At 42.8% G+C, this 24,240-nt stretch overlaps 1 protein-coding gene across 22 annotated transcripts in view; it reads right to left on the bottom strand.

Moving 5' to 3' along the window:
• Positions 1 to 24,240, bottom strand: part of MAGI1 (membrane associated guanylate kinase, WW and PDZ domain containing 1) — a 335,697-nt gene that overhangs the window by 87,612 nt on the left and 223,845 nt on the right. For all 22 annotated transcript variants that reach the window (XM_033071841.1, XM_033071820.1, XM_033071823.1 and 19 more), the window contains exon 3: positions 4,133 to 4,252. In XM_033071841.1, the coding sequence (XP_032927732.1) occupies positions 4,133 to 4,252 (120 nt within the window). The remainder of the gene's footprint in view (positions 1 to 4,132; positions 4,253 to 24,240) is intronic.

Genomic DNA, 24,240 nt, shown 5'->3' with positions numbered 1-24,240 from the left:
GGAGAGCCAGCACATCAGATAAATTAGTCTAAAGGCATCTTGATTTGAAGCATGTTGCTGAATACACCTCTCCACTTCGGCTGAAATCCAAACTGCACTATTAATGTAATTTATTACAATCATTAAGTACCACAATCAGAGACCCTGTCCACAGTAGCTAGTTTTATATACTTTGAAAATGTTAGCAAGTCACCCCATTAGATCTTAGTCATGAGACTAATGCTGATTACTTATTACTTCTCTTGGCAATCACATAACACTTGTCCTGAGAATGAAAGATGATGCCTTGACAATAATACTCCATAATGTAATAACCCTTCACTTGTTATAAAGTGCTGCACTTTTTCTTTTGAGGATCACTAAGTGCTGGGCAGGCATTCATTCACACAGCCCCACCAAGCCCTGGTGGTACAGCCATCCCCACCCAAAATCCAGCCACCATGCCCCTGTCCCCACGTGTCTCTGCACAGCTCCCATCTGCAGAGCTGCCTGAATTCAGCACAGCCCTTCAGAACACCCTGGCTTCCCCTCTCCCCCTCCTATTTGAAAGAGCAGATAGCTGCAGGCACAGGGCATCTGCTGAAATATTAATGAAGAGAGAACTAAGTGTTGTTTTAATATTCTCCAGGCCAGTAACCTGAAGTACAGAGCAGTTACCTGATCTGCTCAGGACCACTCAGCAGCTGGGGAAAAAAATAGGAATAAAATCTGGAAGTGGTGACTGTGCTCAAAGCAGGTCTCCCTTGGGGTGCCTGTGAGAACCCACAATTCAAATGCAGAAGTAATTGCTAAATAATTAGTAACCTACACAATTGTTTCCATGCATCCATCAGTATTTTCTGCCCTGAAGGAGCAGTCAATAAATGCCTGAGACTACAATTACAGTGATTTCCTACCCACCAGAAGGCCTAGACGATGTGCAGCCTAAAAAGAATTTTCTTTCCTAATGTGTTTTATCAATGGGAATTTCTAACTGGCTTGAATGTGTTGTGTGCAGCACACACGTGGAGCAAAATCTCCAATAGTGGGGCAGCATCACAGCTTTGGGTAGTTCCTCCAGCTCCAGTTGCTGCACTCATGTGATCAACATGCAGCTGTCATCAGGGGAGCAAAGATGTTTTTGGGCTTTATGGTTAAAAATCAGGATGTTAAAACCCAAACTGAAAACCCTAAGGATTTAGGTTTATCAGTGCCCCCTCCCACCTGACTGCAGTTTTTGAAGCCTTTTGGGTGCAGAACACACCAGGGAGATGAGAGGTGACCAGAACAGCAGCTGCCTTGCCCACTCTGCCTTCACTGGGATGTGAATCAAAAGCTGCCCAGAGGAACCTATTTGCAGAGCACCAGGAGAAATAATAATGGCATTACGAAGCCCTGTAGGTCAGCAATGCCTCTTTTCTCCTGTTCACCTTGCACTTTTCTCTCTTTGCAATTAGAGCACTTTCAGAACCCAGGTTGTTCTTTTAAAACCTAATACACTCTCCTACATTTTTATGGTTTCCAACTGTTCTCTTCTGCTTGTTCTTTATTCTTTCCAAATCAATAGTATCTGTATCAGCATCAAAGTCCTGTGTACTACCCCTCTTCTGATGGCTCCCTGTTTTCTAATCTTTCTCCCCAGAATTTCTCTTTCAATAACTGTCATTAAATGCTTCTGTTACCTCTTCTGCAAGATTTTTCTCAGTGACAGTGCCCATATCCAGGTGACTTTGTGTCCATCTTCTCCACCACCATATGCTGATGCTTACAAATTAGGGCCAGAAGGGTCCTTGGGACCATTGTGACCCCAAGCCACCAGCCTGTTTGAGCCACATGTGCTTGTGGCTGGCTGGCACACAGAAACTTCCCCATTCCTCATCCCTACTGTCATTTCAGAGCATTCCTCTTCCTTCATCTCTAAATCACCTGAGAGCATTAAATCACAAGCAGCCCTGTCTCTTCAGGTGTTCTGATTTCTACTCAGCACAGCAGGTAGAACTAGATTATTTCCTTTTGTTGGGTTTTATTTCTCTGGTTTAGAATAAGCCATCAAAAATCAAAAATACAGTCAAATTTATCATGGTGGAACACTTTTAAAAAAATGTGGCAGCAAATTCAGCAAAAACCAAGTGATAATTAAAATATCTAAGGCTGTAAAGCTGGACAATAACAGAGACTTGGCCATTAAAAGTCTAACTTGCTTTGTGGTTTGGGTTTTTGGCAGATTTTTTTTTACAGACAAAATTGCTTGTGATTGCAGCATCGAGTCTGAATCACCCCATCTTCCAAGATCTAATCAAGATCAACGCTGTCTTGATCAATACAGCTGTAAAAATAAGATTTCCAAAAAAAAAGCAAAACAAAGCCATTAAAGAAATCTCAGAAGGCAGCAAAATAATTTCTTTAAGCCATAAGTGAAAAATGAACTCTATTTATTTCACATTACAATCAAATAGTAATGTGTCTTGATGCATATGTGCACACATGCATCATCATTATTTGCTTTATTCCTATTGATTTTTCCTTCCATGGGCCAGCACTCCAGAACCACAATGCACCAGCATCACTGATGTCAGTGGGGAAAGAAGCTTCTCAGCACTTCTGACAAATTATTCCTTTAAAGTTCAGGCACTTCTATCACCCACAGAAATGAAATACGCATTAGACTTATGAGAAATCAACCTCATCTTCAGCAACTGAAAAGAGCAAGCCATGAAACCTGGCCAGTTCAGCTGCTGCATATAATCACATCAGCACTGAAAGGAGCGTGTTGTAAAAGTGTCCCAGATGGATCCAGCATTTCCTGAGAACTCATTCCCAGCATGTCCCAGGAGCCAGCTTACAGACACTTGCCCATTTTGTCTTTCCAAGTGGAAAGGTCACTGGAACAAACAGATCAGGAAGCAATGGTGAGGCCTTGCAGCTGATCTATTTCGAGCACCAAAGAAAACTAATTCGGTGTTATAATTAGAAACACAGAGAGGAAAAAGCTCATTTTGGAGAAGAGCTGCTGCTGGAATTGTTAGCATTGGTGCTGATGGAGCTAATCAGCTCACAGAAGTGGAAGAGTGAAACCAAATTATACATTTAGCATCTTCAAGCAAACCAGGTTTGACACTGCAATTGTCTGCAGTTGGGAATGAGCACAAGGTTTAAAGGTGCCCTTAAAAAGCAGCTTTTAGAGAAGTAGATAAACAGTATTTCATGACTCTTTCTTCAGACCCTGAATACCAAAAACACATGTGACAATTTTTTCTGTTCATGTTTGATGACTACTTTTCAAAGACTTTGGCCTAGTTGTGTGTAGTTTGTATTTTTAAATGTATTCCATATTTCTTATTATAAAGAATAATTAGAATGAGGCTGAAAGACTAAGGCTTTTTCAATCTCTCATATTTACAGAAAGAACCATTAAACTTCTTTCAAATGGAAATATGAAATGACTGAGCTGAAGTATACTGGAAGGACTTTCAAACCTGTAAAATATTTCTTTTCATTATCTTGTCAAGAGGTACATTTGAATGTTCTCCTGAGGAAGAAAACCTCTACCCACTCCAAAAGGAGTTTTCAATGTAAAGGAGCTTTAGACTGCAGATTTAGTCACACAAATCCTATTGTGTACCTAAACATGACCCATTTGCCATGCATTTCCCTGGAGCTTTTTCCTGCTCTCACCCTGGTGACATTTCAGTGCCCCTTGACTGTCTCAGTGCTGTTGTGTTGTAAAAAGGATCAACACAATGACCCAAGTTAGAAGCAATTATTCAAGGATAAGGGGAAAAAATCAAAACCAGTGTATCACCTAGCTCCTAGCTGCACAGTGACACAAAACTGGGTGAAGGAAGGTGGAGGGAAAGAGAAAGAGCAGGAGGAAAGAAAATCTGAACAAAGAGATGAGCCCTAGTGAATATAAAGCATAAATGCCCCAGTATTCTGTTATGAGATTATAAGCTGATGTTGATCTTTTCAGGCAGTCAACCTGAAGGTAAAAGATAAAAGTACATCAAAATTGGAATTCCCTCTCTCAGGTTGCAGAGAAAAGGGAAGCAGAGCACTAGGATGGAAAGCAAGGTCCTGACTTGAGGAGGGAGATGCAAATGTGATGTCCCATCAGGGTATCTGAAATGCTTTTTCACTGCCCCTGGCTTCATACCTTCATAAGTTCCTACTTCCAGAAGGGTCCCACTTCTCTCCAACTCCAGAAATTCCTCCACAGTCAGAAAGTTATAGTCCACACCAGGCACTTCTCCTTCTCTTGGAGGGCGGGTCGTGCCTGCAAGGAGAAATTAGAACATCATTAGAGTTGTTTTCTTATCAAGGGTTAAAAGCACAGTTTTCACAAAGATAGAACAGTATCTGTAAAACACAGTTCTGTGAGCTACAAGGGTCACAGGAAGGATGAAGTTAGGAACCCATATAAAAACAAGACATAGATTTCAGGTTGAACTGGTGGCACATTTAAAACAAAACAACTGAGGGACATTTCTTGTATTCTCAGAAAGACTCTGGCAAAGAAATCTCTCATCTCTGCATCCAGGAACACAGCTGGAAAAGTTTGGTACCTGGGAATATGCCAGCAATTACTTTCCTGCTGTTAGCATTGTCTCTCACACTTCGCTAAAATTGCAATTTGTATTACCAGATAAGGCAACTATTTTCCATTATTCCTGTATCACTATCTCACCAAATGTTCTCTCACATCATTAACATAATTTCTCCCTTGTTTCTTCTTACAGTTGCATCTCTATTTATGCTGTTATTTTTTATTCAGCATTGAGAAGCACCATGAGACAGTTTGGATGCACCATTCACACACACATGCTCACTGAAGAGACAACCTGACAACTCTTCTCACAGGAGTTCACCTACAAGCTCATTGCAGTTCAGGAATACTTTTAGTAATAAGTCACACTCAGTCTCTCTCTCCAGCACTTGACAATTTCTGTAGTGCCCATGGAGAACTGGCTCTGGTCACTGCCACTCTGCCAGCTCTGAAACTCTTGTCCCTTCTGGCCAATTTACAGCACTCTGAAGCACAGGGCAAGATGAGTCATTTCATGAGTTTTTGCCTAAGATGACTTGGGACACTGAATTTTAGGTCACTGAGCAGAGCTTCATTGATAAGGATCCATTTCTGTTCAATAGCCTTTATTTTCCATCACTCTGGAGGCTGGGAGGTGGCTGGATTCTGTACATCTGAGATTAAATATAAATGACAGATTTACAGATGGTGCAGAAAACAGAATTTTGGAATAAAGACCAGAGTTAGAGAATTGGAAGTAGAGGAATGCTGTGGCTGGAACCAGTCTGCTGGCTTGGGAATAACTTCAGAGACGTGGAAACCATACCTAACATTTAACAAAGCATAATTTCTCACTTCTGAGGGACTCTTCTGGCCCCTGGGCAGTGTCTTCTCAGTGCATACAATTTCTTAAACCCTCTATAAAAAGACAGAAGAAAGAATAAAGAAGCTGAGCTTCTGAAAACTAATTGGGAAGATTCCAGTTCTCAGAAGTTGAAAGAGCATAAATTTACCATGCCTGCATCTGGCAAATGTTTTCCTCAAGTGCCAGGGAAGCGGAAAGTCTGCTTATCTCCTATTCATCTGAGAGACTGTTCAAGAGGTCAGTCTTGCAGAGTGACACCCTTGAAAGACTGTCACTAGATTAATTTCCTTGATTGACATTCACTTTCTCTAACATCCTCCATTTCTTGTTTCAAAATTGAAACTCTCTTTTTTTATTATTTACCATCAACCTTCAGAGAGTCTATAAATTCCTGTGCTTTTTTCCATCATTCCTCCTCTTGGAGCTGTATGAATGGGTGAAGGAGGGAAGAAAAGTAAGGAAGGGGATGGAAATAGTGATGGATAGCTCCACCCTGTTAGCAGAATTACTCTTTTCTATTTGGAAAGTAATCAGTCTTGCATTCTTTGTATTTCTGAATCCTTATAGTAAGGCTACAGCAGTTTTTACTGGGTCGATTATAACAGAAGGCAATTTTCTTTCACAGACCTAGTGCAGAGAAATGCTGGAGCTGCACCATGCACCCCTCTCCACCCCAGTGCTGGTGCTTCCATCCCAGGGCAGGCAGAGAAGCTCCCTCAGGTCCCTCCCTGGCACACCTGCAGCACACACCCAGCAGCTGGGGTGATCAGCCCAGATGCCACATCTCCCCCTGAGCCCTGACATTGCCGTGCAGGCTGGGAGGATCCCAGAGCATCGTGCCTGCCACATTCCCCAAAGCTGGCTGGGGAGTGGGAAGCAGGAGGGATGAAAAGCCACACCAATATCTATGGCCAGTGGTGTGCTGTAGCTGTCCCATGCCTGGAGCACAATGGAAGTGAGAATTGGACTCTGCAGCCCTGCTCATCAATCAGCCCAACATCACCCCCAGCCATGTGGCACGTGAGCCAAATGACAAAGATTGGGACGTGTGTTTTCCCAATAACTGCTAACACATTGATGAGACACAAAGATCAGGGAACTTCAGGATTGCTTTCACCTTATCTTTTAAAGCCTCTTCTTTATCTCTATCTTCCCACAGAGCATATTTATTAATCTTTTTTTCCTTCCTTCTGAATTTTTATAGCGATGAAATTGCAGTCAGCAGTTTACTAGTGCTGGCTGCCTATTTGACATGACAATTATATCTCTGCCATAATTCCTCTGAGCCATTTTAATGGATCTATTTGTTTCATCTCGGTGTTCTTAATTTCCTGAATATGTTCAAGTCAAAAAAAAACCGCAGCTGTGCCTGCTATCAGCCCGACTGCCTGCAACACACGCAGGAAGCATCAGCAAAGTCACCACAGAAAAAAGAAAACATTGCATCACAGAGATAACATTTGTCACCTCAGCTGGTCCTCAGCAGCAAACTCATGGAAAAGAAAAACTACACTGGCTGGGATATCTTATCTGGGCGAGGGTGAAAAACCCAACGACTTTGCATGTTGGTGTCTGGAGCAGAGATTGCTTGCAGATGCTCCGGCTGTTCTCCTGCTCCACATCTGAGCGAGTGCTAGTGAATGCAATTCAGGGAGCCAGGGGGAAGGGAGAACCCGCCTCCGTTTTTCTTGCAGCAGAATGACAGGCTGCCGGCTGGACACACGCCTGGCAGATGGCATTTCAAAGAGTTTTCATGAACCATCTGGGATGTGTACAATGATTACAAACCACACTTACAACAAAGCCAGAAGGGCTGCTTCACAAGGAGGGTGGGGGGAGAGGGCGGGCGGCAAGAACAGGGGGAAGAAAAGAAAGCCAAGAGGCATAAACTCTTTTTTTTCCCAGGCACAGGACGCTGAGAATAATCAGCACCTTGCACCCAGAGCCCTTTCACAGCCTGCAGCAACTGCTCCAAGGCTTGTGTGTGCACAGCCCAGCACCACCACAGCCTGCCAGCCACCACTGCAGCCCTCTGCTGATAAACTCCCCTTGTAATTAAGTCTCCCACCACTAGCACGGCTTAATTATGTACAAAAGCAAAGCGTGTGCATCCTCCTTCCCCCTTTAAATTGCATTTCAACATCCTTACCACAGGATGGTCTTCAGTGAAAACGGAATGTTTTATCAGAGCTAATAGCAGGTCAGACCACTGCTAATGGTAGAATTAATTGAGCACAATGAGAGCTGTATTTAGCCCAAACAGAAGATAAGATACTCCACTCGAGAAGATGAGCCAATCATATTTAAATACGTTTAGTTGCCTGTCTTGTTTGCATTGAAATATTAAGTGGCATGAAATCTTATTGCCTTTAGCTACCAATTTAGCTAATTAATTTGAGCTATGTCCATTGTGTGACTACCTCAGAATTGCTAATGCTGCAGCAAGAAGGAACTGGAGGGGAACTGAGTGGCTACCAACTCCTTCTGCACATATAATGGTTCATAAGCTTTCAGTCTTATTTGGCTAGCATATCCCACAGCATACAAAACTAGTTAGATACATTACATTCACAGGGGAGTTCCTCAAATTTCCTGTAACCACAGAAGACTTAAGAAAACAACAAAAAAAATAAGGTTACTGGTTAGCATTGCAGTTTTTACCTTTTCTCATGGACCAGGGAAGTAAAACTACATCTAACATGAGTGGCTCAGATGAAATATTTGCCCAGCTGTTGCTTTGGTTATCACCCCCAAGCTATGTGCATCCCAGTTTATTCTTGCATCCCCAATGCTTGGGCCACTCATCAAAGGCTGGATGAGAAACTGCTCCTAGACACAGGTGAGTTTGCCCAAGAGAGCTCAGTGCTGTATCTGAACTAATTAGAGCTTGTGCACACATGCCCAGAATAGCTGGGCTGTGGCTCAGATGTCCTGATGACTATCCCTACTATGCTGAATAATTTAAGTGTCCATTTAAAAGACAAATAGCTTCTGCTGTTGTGCTGCCTATCGAGCATGCTGACACCTACCCAACACAAGCCTCAATTATACTATGGCCAGACTGTTAATATATGACTCAGGGGCTCTTTAGCTCTTTATCAATCTACCAGGGCTTCAAGTTAAGCTGTTAGTATTCACTGATGCCCTGCTGCTAAATTAATCAGGGTCTTGCTTATTGTAATCTAAAAATAAGACTTAATGGGGCTGCAGTCACTTAAATTGGTTCCATGTTAAAAGAAAAAAAACGTTCTTGAGCAGTAATGCTGTTACTGTGCACCAAAACAGCCCCTAGCAAGTCATTTGGAAGTCACCATTTCAAGTTCAGAACTCCCATTTGCAAAGCAGTAATTTCTGCAAACTCCTCCAGTTCCACTGGCTGGCAGTGACAATCTGGTGAGCCACCAAAATACATCTCATCAAACCACAAGCCCTTTGCTCCTCATCTCCACTGACCATCATCTCTTAAAATGACAGATAATGTGGGAGCTGTACACTCAAAGCAATGATAATAGTTGCTATAACCATATTTTATACAGACTCAAGCCACTGGTGGTTAGCAGCAGTGTGTGGAACTGCAGTAAATAAGGTTTTAATGTGAATTTGTGTGCAGGGGTGCTCCTGACTCAGGAGGATGCAAGGCCAAGTGGGAGGTTTGGAAAGGCTGGGCTGGGAGGAAGGCAGGGTGCTGCTCTTCCCACTGATCTAAAAAACTGGTATTTTTGTTCATTCAGTAAGAAGAGACTGCTCTCATCACCTACATGGAAAAAGCCTTCAGCTGCCAAAGAAGAAACACATTAGGAAAAGCAGCCCCTTTTCCCTCCCACTGTGTTTGGAGGTCACCTTCTTCCCTCACATCTCAGGGTAGTTTGGAGAGCCTGCTTTGGCTCTCCTGCTTCTGCCACCTATGGTGCCAGAATACTGGAAGGCAGAACAAACTTCACAGATCTGCTAATAGCAAATGGAGAAGGGAACAGACAGAGACAACCTGGTCTGACTCCAGAAGAGGGAACCTGATCAGCAGCCAAGCTTAAGGCAGAACTTATCAGCAGCACAGTGCTAAAAACAGCCTTATCCACATTCATAAAAATAAAGTGTAACCTGTCTGCAAGAAGACACTGTACACTGAACTACCTTATCTTACTGACTTCTGGGGCTACTCAAACTAAGAATACTTTATTTTTTCCCCAACAGAAGTGAAAGGAATTGTATTTGGACTTGTGCAATCCATTATACACTGTAGCCCCACGTACCTGTGGTAAGGGGTCATTCATAGTTGTAACTACATAAAATATGGACATTTCAGACAGGCCCAATCTGTTACAAACCAAACATGCTCAGCTTATAAACACAATTTTCCCCTGAAACTTGAAACTCAGGGAGCCCATTTTGGGATTTTAAATTCTGTCCATCCCTTCTCCAGCCAGAGACTTGACACCTATAAACCCCAAGAACGTGACAAGCATTCAGAGTCTCGGTGGTGGAGGAGAAATTCAATCCAAAGAAGAATGTGTCTGCAGCTAGAAATTAACTCACAGCCCTGTTAATGATGCATGTGCAGGAACAGATGCTGATTGACTCTTCCTGGCCACACACACAACTGCAGGACTAAAAACAAATTTCTCTCACTGTGGTCAGCAGGAACGACTGATTAAACCCAGAAAAGAGCTGACAAAGACAAAACTGTCTTTCTACAGACACGTTTCAGAGAGAAATGCATTTCATGGCTGTGGTCTAAAGCAATTTTTCTTCCATGGGGGAGGTGGAAGGGATTTGTTCAGAAGAGCTTAGCATCTCCTTCTCCACCTGCCTTTGCAAGTGGCCATAGAAGGATCCCAGAGCAGCAGCTGGGGATGAGACCCTATTGCCCAGAGGGCTGTGCCAGCCATGCCCACAGGTGCTGGCAGGCTGTCCCAGGCACACACAGGAGCTGTTCTCCCTCACTCTGAGCTGCTGTGTCCAGTTGCATCTCCCTGGCCCTTCCCCTCCAAGAAGCACGGACTGCCCCGAGCCTCCCTGCACAAGTGATTCAGCCAAGCCACACAGCACAGCTCAGATTGTGTAAAACCCTCCAGCCAGCAAGTTATTTTTGTCCTTTATAAATCTATTTTTGGTATTTCAGTGGCCTTCCCTGCCACCAAATAAGAGCACTGATAATCTTCAACACATTTATCCTTAGAGCGCTCTGAGGTACAGAAAGTGGGTTTGTTTCTGGTTAGTAGCACAAGCCCAGCCAAACCCAGGCTCTCAAAGGACTCCAGGAACCTAATTCTGGAGAAATCAATGGGATTTAGGAAACCCTACAGATCAGGATCAGGGCCTAACAGATTAAAAGGGACAAAAATAACTTGCCACCATGTCGGGGCTTTGCAAGCTCATCTGTACGTGCTGTGAAACACCACGCCAAGGCTGTGCAAAGCCAATTCAGCATCAGGGGCTCACTCCCCACTGTAACAGTAATTCAATAGAAACTGATAATTACCTGATGAAGAGAAGTAAGGCTGTAAAACCTGATACACTCCACAAGAAAGCCACTTTAAAAGACCTGTTTAAGGATCTATGCCAAATATTCAAACAGAGCATCGCCCCCCAGACCTGGGAAAAGTAGCACCAGTGGTTCTACTGGCATGGGGCACTTGCTAATGCAGCTACAGCCTCTTCTTGTGTCCTTCAGATCATCCATTTGCTTTCTCCTAAGCAAAGAAAAGAGTATTCTGGCACCAAATAAAGCATAAATAATAAATATTCCCGGGCTCACAATAGCAGCAGCTCTAGATCTTTTCCTTTGAGTGATTGCTGTTACCTCAGCAGACACCTGCAGCCAAATCCCTCTTATTTCCCACGAGGTGGGACACCCACCAAGAAGATTAAACTTCATGAACTAATGAGTTTGCCATTAATCCCATGTTCCTAGAGTCCAACAGCATGACATCCACTAATTTAAATTGTGAACTACTGATGAAAAAGCAAACTATGTCCCTCCTTGGTAAGAATACCTTAGCTGCAACTATGCATGGTTTTATTCATTCTAGTATATGGATTAGTGTAATAAAGTGTAATTTTATAAATCAATAAAGCTGTAGTAATGAGATTGTACTGTAATGTTCTGCTTTTAAATACTGGCACAGAAATGAATGAAAATTGCCATTTGTCTAAGTGTGGATACAACTTATAGAAAGTGAAATTAGCTGAAAGTAAATTAACAAGGTGATTATATACTTGAACTTACATTCTGTTTCTGTCATATATACATTTTTAGAAGCTTAGATAATTCTGCAGCTGAGGCACATACCTTTATTTCAAAAGATTCACCTTTAATCCATGCAAACATTATCATGGTTACTTTCAGCAGAAATGCTTGTTTTGGGAAAGGCTATGACTGAGGGTGGTAAATTAAATACATACACTGGATAATTACAGAGCATCCTGATTAGCTAGTTATTTTTAATCCTGTAGATCATTCATCTGGGCTATTTCAACCCAAGCCCAGCCTGATCCCTGCAGTGCTCCCACATCAGTCACCTGCAGCCTCACCGTGCTGAGGTAGAGCAGTGGAAAACACCAAAAATTCAGGTGGATTCAGATGACTATTCCATACAAATGTGCACATCTGTATTAAATACAACAGGCCAAAGGTGTGTGTGGGGAAGTGCTTAAAATACCCTTAACTCACAGGAGACCTGGGATGGAGGGTTGCTCCCACACATTCAGCACTTTTAAACAAATACTTCATTGTCTTATTTATACTTTCACATTTTGGTAAGTAGTTTATCAGGAGGTATAACCTATCCTGCTTTATATCTGCTTTTTTCATGGCTGCTTGCAGAGCTATCTGATTTCTCCAAACTGCCAAAGAGAAGGTGTAGCCCAGTCTGAGAGCTTCATAACTCAAGGGTAGCATTAAACCAAGCTGTGAACTGCTCCAGTAGCAGCATCCAGCTGCAGAGAAAGAAAACACCCCTGGACTCCCTGTGATGTTTGGCTGAGTGGCTGGATCAAGAAAAAAACTGCATTTAATTAGCTAGCAGATCTTCACATGGCTTGGTACAAGTTTTGAGTAGGTTATACAGGAGTAGAACCACAGAATAGGTAAGAAATAAATGGCTCTCAAACCTTTTGCCTGATGTTCCAGACCAAAGGCTTTGGGAAAGAGGAGAGGACAAGACCAGACAGCATTTGGGACTGGGTGCACTGTAAACTCTTACAGGATGAATTGCCAAGTTACGGAGCAAAGACAGACACAAAACCAGGGAAGTCTGATCAGCCAAGCTCACTGCTTTCCTGAGAAAACTTAAGGGTTTTATAAACATTATACAGTCCTTTTTGCCTGCTGTGAAGTAGTGGAGGAATTTTCCTGTTTGGGGATAGACATGGAGCGAAGTTTTGAAGCAGAAATACAGTGAACAAGAGCACAATGACCAGTTTTATAAAAAAATAATGGAAACTTGTTTGGGTAATATGTGTGACTGTTTCAACCAGAAGAAGAATACCCTGACAGTCATACTCCCAATGCCAGAGACTTTACTTTCTGGGACTGGAAGGCTCCTACAGTGTCTCACTGTCAATTCACTTGGCTGGCATTCCCCATCTCCACCTCCTTTTTTCTCCCAAAGGTTGGCAGTTCACAGCCTCTTGTCTCAGGGTCCCACCCAGAGTTTAAAGTGCATTTCAATCTCCATCTCAATCTACAATTTGTGAGCCCAGCTACCTGGACCAGATGAATTCCTCAACAGCACTACTACACAAGCTGACACAACTATTGGAAGAAAAAAAAAGGCAACTCTTTTCTTTAAAACTTGGATACCAAACATTTTAAATCCCACAAATTAAGATATCTTATTTCCTATTCTACTTCAAGACTTCAGATGTGCCCTATGATCAAGTACCATAATTAAGCTCATAATAAATGGCATTTCCAACACAGACTGAACACCCGCAGTATTTCAATTCAGCTTTTACAAAAACAATGTTTGCTTTTCACATCTGCATACATATGTGCACATACACCCATGAAGACCTATTCTGCACTTAAAAGCCACTAAATTCCAGATTATTTGATGTCCAACAGCTCAGCTGCCTCCATAGAGATTCTTTGCCTCCTTTTGCTGTTTGCATGGCTGAGATGCAATGCAATGTGGGCCATCCCAGTTTGGCTGTGATATAAAACTCCTTCTTTTACTTTTATTGCCCTTGCAGCAGACCTCTAATTTGTAGTTAAAAGTCTAAATAAAACACCTCACCTAACAGCAGGGAGATCAGTTCATTAGTCTAATCTCTGTAAAATTCTACCACAGAAAGAAAGGGTCATAGAAAACATACTGATTTATCTCTGAGGCACTGCCTCGAGTTTGTTTCAGTGACCACATCCAGTCTACTGAAAAGAAAGACTCAGAAAGGTTTTTTTCCCATTAAAAAAAACCAAATCAACAAACCAAAAAAAACCAAACAAACACCACTACCACCACGCCCATTCCACCACACCTCCACAGGACATCAATATGGTTATTAAAAGCAGGTTTTTTCCCTGAACAAAGTACATTGCAAACAATGTCTCCATGGAATACTTTCTCCCATAGCCCAGAGAGCCATGAAATGCTATAAAACCAATGGACTCTGAACTGTGAGAACCTCATCACACTTTGGAAAATCAGAGTCTCCTGTGGCGCCTCAAGTTTTGGCTCTGCCCACCCACCAACCCTTGGTTCAGATGGTTCTTTTTCCCCTCACAAATCCTCCTTGACCTTTGCTTAGCAGTTTTTCAGCATCAAATTCAATACTGAGCAAAAAATGCAAATGCCTGTGCTATAGCAAGGAGGATTCAGACTACAGAAATGTGCACTCATGTAACCATATGGATGCATTTGCTGTAAAACTCAAGGGAGGGACTAGAACTGACAGCAGATCTACCCAGCAATTTGCACATTTAGACACTATTCCCTACAGATCCTGTCCCTTAATTTTACCTGTCCTTAACTGCTACCAATTCCTGCATTTTTCTTCAGAAGCTCTGTATTCAAGGCATGCTTTAGTCCTTCATGATTGCTACCACTTCAGCTGGTTGAAAAAATTCTCCTGCTTCACCTTCTGTGATGCTGATTAGATAACAGCTCAAGATGCTGAAAAAATGCCAAACATTGAGAAGCTGATTGGTGTTTGAGTTTCAGATTCATCACTATTGATAACAGCAAGTGTTAAAATGTAAAAGAAATCAAGTACATAAATTTAAAATCTTTTCTTGTCTCATGGAAATAAAAACTATTATAATATTTTGTTATTTACAGTTCCTCTGCTGCATATTCCACATCCACCAGCTCTGACACAGAAAGAACTTGTAGCTTTCTAAGTGCAATAGAACACCAAAGAAAATTCAGGTTACAATACATTCTCCTCACTTTTAATTAGAACATTTCCTGGTACAGTAAAAGCCTGCTGGTTAGCTAGTGCATAACTCTGCATCTTTGCAGCCCAAAATGAACTGTCATGTTACTGATAATGTGTACAAGCTTCTCCATTGATTTTATTGCTTTTCCAGTTGTACACAAACAATAAAAACCTCGCCTACAAATCCTGTCATCACCTAAGAGTTTCATAGGATACACTCTCACAGGGTGCTTTACTCTGCCTTTCTGAAGCCAAGTAACACCCCTATAAAATACCCCAGTGCTTGGCTTAAATGATCTTTGCTTCATTTCATCTGATTACTTCCAGTTCTACCTTCTCTCTGTTAAATGTCCCTGCATAGTCGTTTACAGCTCTGCGTTCACACAAAACAATAATTCCATCACATTACGCACTCCATCATTTTATTAGCTTCTTGCAAATAATCTTCTGCAAGTGCCTCGATTTTAAAAGCCATTTTAAATTCATTTGCTGGTTTATCAGTGCCCTGCTGGTGTTGACTGGGCACAGACAACACAAGATGCCCCACGGAGCTGTAACACCAGCAGCTCCAACTTTCACTGCCGTGAGTAATTCCAGAGCATCTCCAGGTCCCCACCACCACTGGTTTGAGTCCAACATAAGTAAACAGCACACAATAATTATCCTCATGCAACTGTCTGGCAGCCCAAACAAATGAGCTGTTCCTTGTCTTGCCTCCAATTCCCTGCAAAGAAAAACACCGCCAGGTTTTAGCTCGCAGTTGTGTTGGCATCACACAGAGGATAAGGAAGAAATAAATCCTCAATATCCCAATTACCTCCTGGGCTTAGACACGGTTGGTGGAGGGTGTTGTGATCTGAGGTGTTGAGGAGACAGTTTCCCCAGAAATCTGATTTCTCATGCTGCTAGATCACTACATGCCTGGAAAATGAATGCCTGGAAGCACACAATCAGATCCAGGCTTTAGAAAAACCCTGAGATGATATTCTCTCAGAAGTATCTGTATGTTATTTGACTTAAAGGACAGTCGAGTGATTACCAGAGATAGACTGCTTTTCTTCACAAGAATATCATATGACAGATAAGACTTTACTAAAAAAAAAAATGAAGTTTAAATCTAAACTCCAGCACTTATTTTCAAAGTGTGAAGCATTTATCCTTTGACAGCTGTGTTGAGTCCTTCAGAGGAGTGATGCAGGTGAAACCACTCTGCCAGACAGATGCTGGTACAGAACTGATAATGGGACTTGCTGCAAATCACCTCAGTTCAAAGCACACAAGCATCCCAATTGCTTCAAGACCAATTTCCGTGATTGGTGTTAAACACATGCTCCAGCTTTTGCAGGATAACAGCCCTGGGGCAATAAATATTTTGTGAATAAAAAAGAAAAATGAAAAAATAAATTGTCTTTTGATTCTGACTCAGGACACTGCTGAGGTAAGGTGGTCCCTGCTGCCCATGGCAAGGCTGGAGAGACCCAGTGGTTCCATCTCCCAGCACTGTTTTTTAAATAAATATTCTTTAAAAGGATGTGTTGCAGAAAGGCAAAAGAAAATAAGCAAGAAATTGCTGCTACCTCTGCCACTGAAGGTGACCAAAGACCAATGAATGAGATATAATTGCATTGGAGGTATTTTAAATATTTAACATAAGAATAAAACTAACACCCCAATCTTCCACCACACCTCAAAAAATCCAAGCAGGTCTCGTTTGTCAGTACATTTGCCTTCCAAATGCTTCCAGCAAGGTGGGAAGATGAAACTGTGCCCATTTTTCAGCTGGGGTATGGAGACACAGAACAGCCAAGCTGGCAGCCCAAGCCCAGAGCCGATTAGGAAGGAAAAAGCAGAAGGTCACTGGTGTCCCACAGTTCTGTGGTTAGCAGACAATGTTTGGGAGTTAATAGCATTACGTGCTCTGTGATGCTGATCTGTGAGATAAACGTGACAGGCCTTGGTGATGGCTTCATCAGAGGAACTGCTGACTCAATATTCAGGCATAATGGCAAGAGCTGTTTATGTGCATACATTGAAAAACAACAGATGACTTCTGGAGCAAAACACATGGGGAAATTCTTTCTCGAGGCAATACAAAAGAGCTAAAGTAGCTGAGGCACTTTCCCACAGTGACTGTGCAGTAAAGTAAATTAGAGTTCTGAACAGCAACCATCCATTATCCCATGTATTTTTAGCAATTCTGAGATTAATAACTGGACAGGGCCAATAAAACAGTACTAGAAGAAAACACATATCCTTTTGATGAACTGCCACTCACTCCTTTCAGATCACTTCATACCTCAACAGAAAATCTGAACTTTGAAACATCCACTATAGCATTTTTTCTACCACTATTGCCATTTAAGTTATGCTTTACACTTTCTAGATGAATGAATCACATTAATTATTTCTTCTTTCCCTTCTGACTGTTCAGCCAAATCAGGCTACTTCCAGAGGTGAGGGGGAAAACGCAATCATTAACGCTTCCAAACATCCATTTGGCAGAAAAACATGCAGAAGGGAAGACATTCCTGTGAGTTGTGAAAAATCACTGCCTAATTCACAAATACCATCTTCTCCTTTATTGTCATAACTGTCTTTCACCTATAAAAATTTTCCTTGAGATAGGGTAAGTCTGTAAACAAGTGTATTGGAAAATCACAGCTGTGAGACAACCTTCAAAATAAATAAAAAAGTTATTAATACTTGTGTTGGGAGCCAGTTCTACTGGGAATTGTAAAACCTGCAGGTTGGAGAGATTCATTCATCTCTCTTCTAGCTCTTATCAGTTCTTCCCAGCCCTCCATCAGAGACCACAAAACTGTTATTCCGTGAGCTGAAGTTGATTTCCTGGATCATTTTACTCAATGGGAATCTCATTTATTATTGAAAATAACAGAAACTTGACCTTCCCTGGAGACTTTTACAGAAGTTCAGACTGGAGGTGAATTTGTCCAACCTGCATAATGCAAGTCAATTCCTCCCAGGGTAAAGCAGCATTCAAAGGGAACAAGGCTGGTAGAATTGACCCTTTTATGCATAATTAATGCAACAATTGATCAGCCACAGCTTGGATTAGGAATTTTTTCTGAAAGATAAATGCACAGAGATGAACTTACACACTTTTGAAAAGTCAAACTTCGAGAAACCTGCTTTGATCAATGAGAGGCTCTTGCTACCACAGGCCTATTTTCCAATGCACACAGATCAGGGTGATTCAGAAGGAATGACAGTGGCAGCAGCTGTGACTCTTGCTCCTCACAGATCTACAGACAGCCTCTCTAATGGACATGGGAGTGATTTCCTGGTTTGTTGCCCACTTGCAGTGTGCAAAAGATTCCCATTAGGATGGGTGGGAGGGTAGAGTGTGTGGCCATGAGAATGAAAGCTCAGATATTGAAGATGTCCACAGGCTATCTGTGGTACTATTTCATCACTTTTACCTTACACTCCTCATCTGTTCAGAAACCATGACCACAGTGTGTGAATTTACAAATAGTAATGAATTGATCTGGAGTGGTGTACCTGCTAGACAGGAGGCAATGGTCACAGTATTTATAGAACTGGATTTATAAAGCTGCTTATTCTCAGACATCCAGTGCTTGCTTTTCTTCCTCCCAGCCCTAAGAGCAGTGCAGAGGAAAATGGGTAGTTTGTTTTGTACACTCTGTGTTACACAGGCCAGAAAGGACTCCAGATTCCCAGGGTGATATTTAAATGTCTAGGTAAAAACTATAGCACTTACAGGTACATTTTGAGAGAGTTCAACATCAAAAATTCAAGTTTCCAGGAGGACTGGCTCTGCACTAGCAGCTACAAGTGGTGCAAATGGTCAGTGGTTTTGAAATCATGAAGAGCAGAAAAATAACTCTCCCTATCACATCTTTCAGGATGATGTTCAGGTAAAGCTGCTCTTGCCTTCAGGTAGAGGAATGATTAAATTACCTCCTTCAAGGTCTCCCCAAAGTTTGCAAATCACAAGAGCTGGCAACACTGTAATCATGTAGCAGAATTTTCAAGAGGACAATGTTGTTGTAAATCATGTCAGAGTTGTAACATGTTGATAGAAGAAGATTTTTCTTTTCAAAGATATCCAAGCCAACTCGTTCATCTGTTCAGAGCAGGCCTCTTTCAAATGAGTTTTTACAAAGTGCACATCTACACTGCAGTCACTTGAGGACAGAGCTCAGCAGCCAAGTATTTATGGATTTGTTAGGGCAGGTGCTGCATCTTACCAAGGGCAAGAGATCGTGTCTGGATTATGAGCAGCACTCAGTTTCAAATCCAGCCAAGGACCTTTACACACCTGTGATCAACATCCTCCAGCACAGAGCCACACACTCAGCCACAGAATATCCTGACTTGGGAGAGACCCACAGGGAGCATCGAGTCACACTCCTGGCTGTGCATGGGACACCCCAGCAACCCCACTGTGTGCCTGGAGCACTGTCCAAACTCTTCTCCCAAGATCCTGGGAGCCCACCAGGGCTGGGAGAGGAATGATGATGGAGCAGGGATGGAGGAGGGGTGGAGGAGGGGTGGAAGAGGGATGGAGGAGGGGTGGAAGAGGAATGGAGGAGGGATGGAGGAGGGATGGAAGAGGGATGGAGAAGGGATGGAGGAGGGATGGAGGAGGGGTGGAGGAGGGGTGGAAGAGGGATGGAGAAGGGATGGAGGAGGGATGGTGAAGGGTGCTGGGCGGGACTCACTGCCAGGGCAGCACTGCTCCACCCAGCCTGGGTCTGCCCAGCTCTGCATGCTCCAGGATTGTATTCAATAATCTGTATATACAAATTTATATATATATATAGTTATAGTTATACAATTATACAATACCGAAATATTGCACATTGTCATATATACCCTGTAATCGAATTTTTGTGTTATAGATCATTACAGCTGCTGAATCCCCTTCACGACAGCAGCTCCAGTGATCAACAGGGACCCCTCTTCCCCTCCCCACTGCCACAGCCAGACCAGATTTCCTCCCCGTGGAATTCCACCCTGGCGTCCCCACGGCTCGTTCCATACAGCTGGTTATTCACAGTGACACACAAACAGTCTGAAATGTGAATTCCTTGACTGGTAACTCAGGTTTTACCCTGCAGCACCCGGCTGCTGCTTCCTTCCCTGCTCCATGCCGGGACCCTGGTACCACAGAGACCCCGGTACTGCAGGGACCCTGGTACCACCAGGACCCTGGTACTACCAGAACCCCAGTACTGCCAGGACCCCAGTACTGCCAGGACCCCGGTACCATAGGGACCCAGGTACTGCCAGGACTCTGATCCCACCCCGCTCCCCAGTCACCTCCAGCCTGGAGCACTGCACTCCGCTGACCCTCACACCTCCGCACGCAGCCTTATATAAACTCCCGGTGCAGATTAAAGGTTTAGAAGCTGTAAGGTGCTGCATTCCCAGCAGGCAAACACGGTGCCTGCTCCTCTGGCTCCTCCCTGCTCACCTCTGAGTGCCCCTTGCCCTCCGTGATCCATTCACACATTCAACTCACCTCCCAACATCCATTGCACCTCTGAACATCCATCCCAACCTCCGAACATCCATCCCATCTCCGAACATCCATCCCATCTCCGAACATCCATCCCACCTTCCTTCCTTCCCTCCTTCCTTCCTTCCTTCCTGTTCAAGCAATTTCCCCCCTCTCACAAACAGGGTTTCAGTCCCTCTCTTGGACAAAAATAGGTGAGATCAAAAAGAAAAAATGCCTGATTTTTGTATAATTTCAGTTATGTCAGATTTTCCCCCAACACATATCTAAATATTTGGAGCATATTAACTGTTCAGCCTCTACTAAATTATATTTCTCTCTTCCTCAGGTGCTTCTACCACACAGCAAAGGCAGGGAACAACCTCTGTTCCTCCTGGAGACTGAAATTGCATCATTACAGGTGTTTCTGGTATCCTTGGCCCACAGGTAGCACATCCACAAGAGGTGCTTTCAAATGAGTAGCTTGGACCTTGGGATAAGGTCCCAACCTTCTCACCAAAGGTGGATGAGAAGTTCAGATGGGGACACCCCTCCCACACTGGGCCATAAGGCCACTTCTATCTCCTTTTTCCACTGAGTGATAATGGCTACAGAACACACCACTAGCAGCACCCTCATGATCTGCTTTAAGATACACTTCTTGTCACCAGCAAAGCACATGGAAGGGCAAATCTGTCACACAACTGCACTAATTCATCTGGAGTAAGAAGCAGGACTCATTTGTCAGGTCATCCAGACATGAAGGTGTTCCTAGTGGTTGAAGCCTGGAAGGTTATATATTTTTTTCTGCTTGGAGAACCTGAAGGGCAAAGTTGGTTATGTCCCCTCTCTGAGAGTTAGTTTGGTTCACATGCTAAGATTGAAGAGCAGAATATATAAAGGTTTGCATGATGGGTTCACACCTCAGTTAGGAAAGTGTAAGAAAGCAGCAGAGTTATGCTTATCATTTCTGGAAAAAAAGAAAAAAAGCTTTCATTGCTCACTAAGAGCTTCCTAGGGCAAGTTTCTAACTCATCTTCAGTGCAGTCCCTCCCTTACTCTGTGCACATCCTGATTTTGTGAATGCTGAATTTGTCCTATAGAAGTAAGCCTGGTTTACAGGGGTCAGTCGTTTCCTACACCCCCTGCTCAGAAGTGGAAAGAGTTTGTCATCAGACAGCAAAGCACTAAAGACCTGTCAACACTTTGTAGGTAACAAGTTTAAACAAAGTCTTCTATGAAAAGCTTCCTGCCCTTGCCCCTCTCCTTGTGCATCTCTCAAAGGAAATGCAAATAGTTAATACTCAATTACCTTGATAAAATTACACATCTCCACTGCTCTGCATGTTTCACCTCTTGGCTCAGTAAAAACAAACAAGACATCATTGCTGGAGTCTAGGTGCCTGCAGACATACAAATAAGGACCAGTAGTGCAGAACAGGAATGCATTACCCTTTCAAAGCTCTGCTGACACATGGGTCCGGGCTTCATTATCACCTCTGGAGTTTACAGCAATGTTTGCTATAATTAGAAGTGTGTCAGAACTCAGAGAGAGCGCTGCAATCATCACTGGTCTCTGCTGGCATGAATGTGATAAGCAGCAGAGCACGAGGCAGAACTTCTATCCAAGTTTTTAACAGGGATGAGCTACCACCCTCTTCTCCTGTTTGAAAAAGACCCATATTGAATGTTTTAAAGAAATCAGGCTGGTTCATTCTGAGGAAGCCCTTGGTTAATGCCAGCCTCCTGCCTTTAATTCAGGATGTTGCAAACAGGGCAGGGGCTAACAGGAGGGAGAGCAGACTGCAGTGAGAAAAAAGGGTTCAAAATACCACTAACAACTTAAAGAAAAACAACTGCAAAGAGCTGACCTCTCACATGTCAAGCACCATTTTCATAAAGGATTACATATATACATAAAAGGCTTTTATCCAACTGTACTAATAGATTGTTAAATATGTATACTCAAATGTTTCCTGGAGTAGAACAACTCTGCAGGAGTCATTCCTCACCCTTAAATATTCACAACATTTTGGCAGACTTGCTAAAACTGGAACCCACATATTTTATTTTTTTCCTTTGTTGCAGCAACCTGCAAATCATTCTGTGCTTGTGCATTATTGATATTTTCATGGCCCTTTGCTAGCTTCAGGTGCTTAATAGCTTTGTGAAAGTGCATCAAACCCCAGTTTGTAACAAGCTTTTACACATCTGACATCCCAAAGAGGAATTTTTTTATGGGTTTCTTTAACTGCTTAAGGGCTGATTGCACACACTTATATCTCACCACTGGAAGGACTATAAAGCTAAAGTGAGATTTTATATCCCCATTTCAGGACACTAAAAAGTATGGTGCTGTAATAGAAATGCTGACATTATCCAGTTATGGTGGTGCAACCTCTCTGCCATAATTATGTACAGTTGGAGATAATAAGCACTGCTGATTCAGGAGAAATCTCTGATTGGGTTGGAAGATGGAGAAGTGCTGGATAATCTGTTTCCTGAGTGGCAACAGCAAGCCTAAAGAGCATAAACGGAGGAGCAGAGTCGGCAAGGAAACAACAACAAAGTCCAATCATGACTCCTCAGAGATGCTCTTACTCTTTTCTTTGTTCATGTGATTGCAAGAGACCTAAAGGACTCATTCAGCACTTGTCCTTAAAGGACATTGTGACATTAATCTGGAGGAGTGAGCAGCAGCAATGGCCAGGAAAGGTTTGATTACGTGACTAAGTCCCAGTCAAGAGAGCACAGAGCCCTGATTTTCAAATGAACTGTGTTCCTCTCTGGCCTTGGAAATTCCAAAACCCTTTGAAATAACTAAAGTTCACCACCAAAAATGAAGGAAAAAGAAGAAAAATATCTCAACATGCATGTGCATATTAAAACCTGAATAACCTGCAAAAATTGCCTTGAAATCTCTGATATACGGAAAAAAGCCTAATTAGAACTGTTTCAATGAGTAATTAACAAAAAAAAAAAAAAAAAAGTGGGATAAGGTTGTACCCCTCTTCCACCTTTTTTTACTTTGCTTTGGGAGATGGTGGGGAGGGGAGGATCAGACAAGACAAGAATTTTGGTGAAAAGTTTAATTCAGTTTGGTGTTTTCCTGTACTGTTTCTCCCACCATATATATATATATATATATATATTTACATAATTACGCACTAAATTTCCTATTAAATTATCATCCTCTCAAAAAAATGCTTGCTTGATTGATACCAAAAGTTCCAGATGCATCACTATGACTGGCTCTAATTACTATTAATAAATACATAATGAACAATGATAAGATTAACAAACCATTCCAAAAATTTGTTTCTATATTCACTCCACAGCTGAAACTCCAAATTAGCACTAATGCCAGCAGGCTATTAATACTCTCAGATTAACAAAACACCAGCAGATCATACAGGGATGAGCTTGAATTTTGCAAAATAAAAATACCTGGACAAATATTTAGCACAAAAGAAAAAAGGTGTAAGTTAATATTTGTTTATCATATTATGGAGACAGATGAGTGGGAATTGCAACATTTACTTGGAGGGAGGGAATGTTTTGAGGCAGTGGAGCACAATGTCCTTACCCATGGCATGGGACAGAGCTGCTGAGTGTCCCTCGATGTTGATGATTTTTATTTTTGGGAGCATGCAGCTCCATCCTGGGGCTGGTAGCAGTGAGGATATGGGAGAAGGGCCTTTTGGCATGAGAGGCAGGCTCTGATGGGTTCAGGTGCTGGGAGCTGATGGAAGCAGGGGGTCACAGCACCTGTCTGAGCATCCCCTGGACCCCTGTGTCCCCAGCAGGGCAGGGACAAGGTGCTAAGGGTGCTTCCCTTTGCTGATCCCAGCCAGATCCCAGTGTCTCACACACACCAGCAGCCTCTCCCCTCCCTGGGGGCACAGAGCCCTGTTCTGGCCATGAACCAGCCCCTGTCTCCTTCCCATCCTCTCCAAAACCATCCCACTCCTGAGCACAACCTGCAGCTCTGTCTGCCCAGCTACCTGGCAT

This window comes from Catharus ustulatus, chromosome 13 (genome assembly GCF_009819885.2).
Source record: "Catharus ustulatus isolate bCatUst1 chromosome 13, bCatUst1.pri.v2, whole genome shotgun sequence".
Taxonomy (NCBI): Eukaryota; Metazoa; Chordata; class Aves; order Passeriformes; family Turdidae; genus Catharus; species Catharus ustulatus.
Note: the sequence above shows the minus strand (reverse complement) of the source record. Positions and strands in the feature narration are given on the sequence as shown.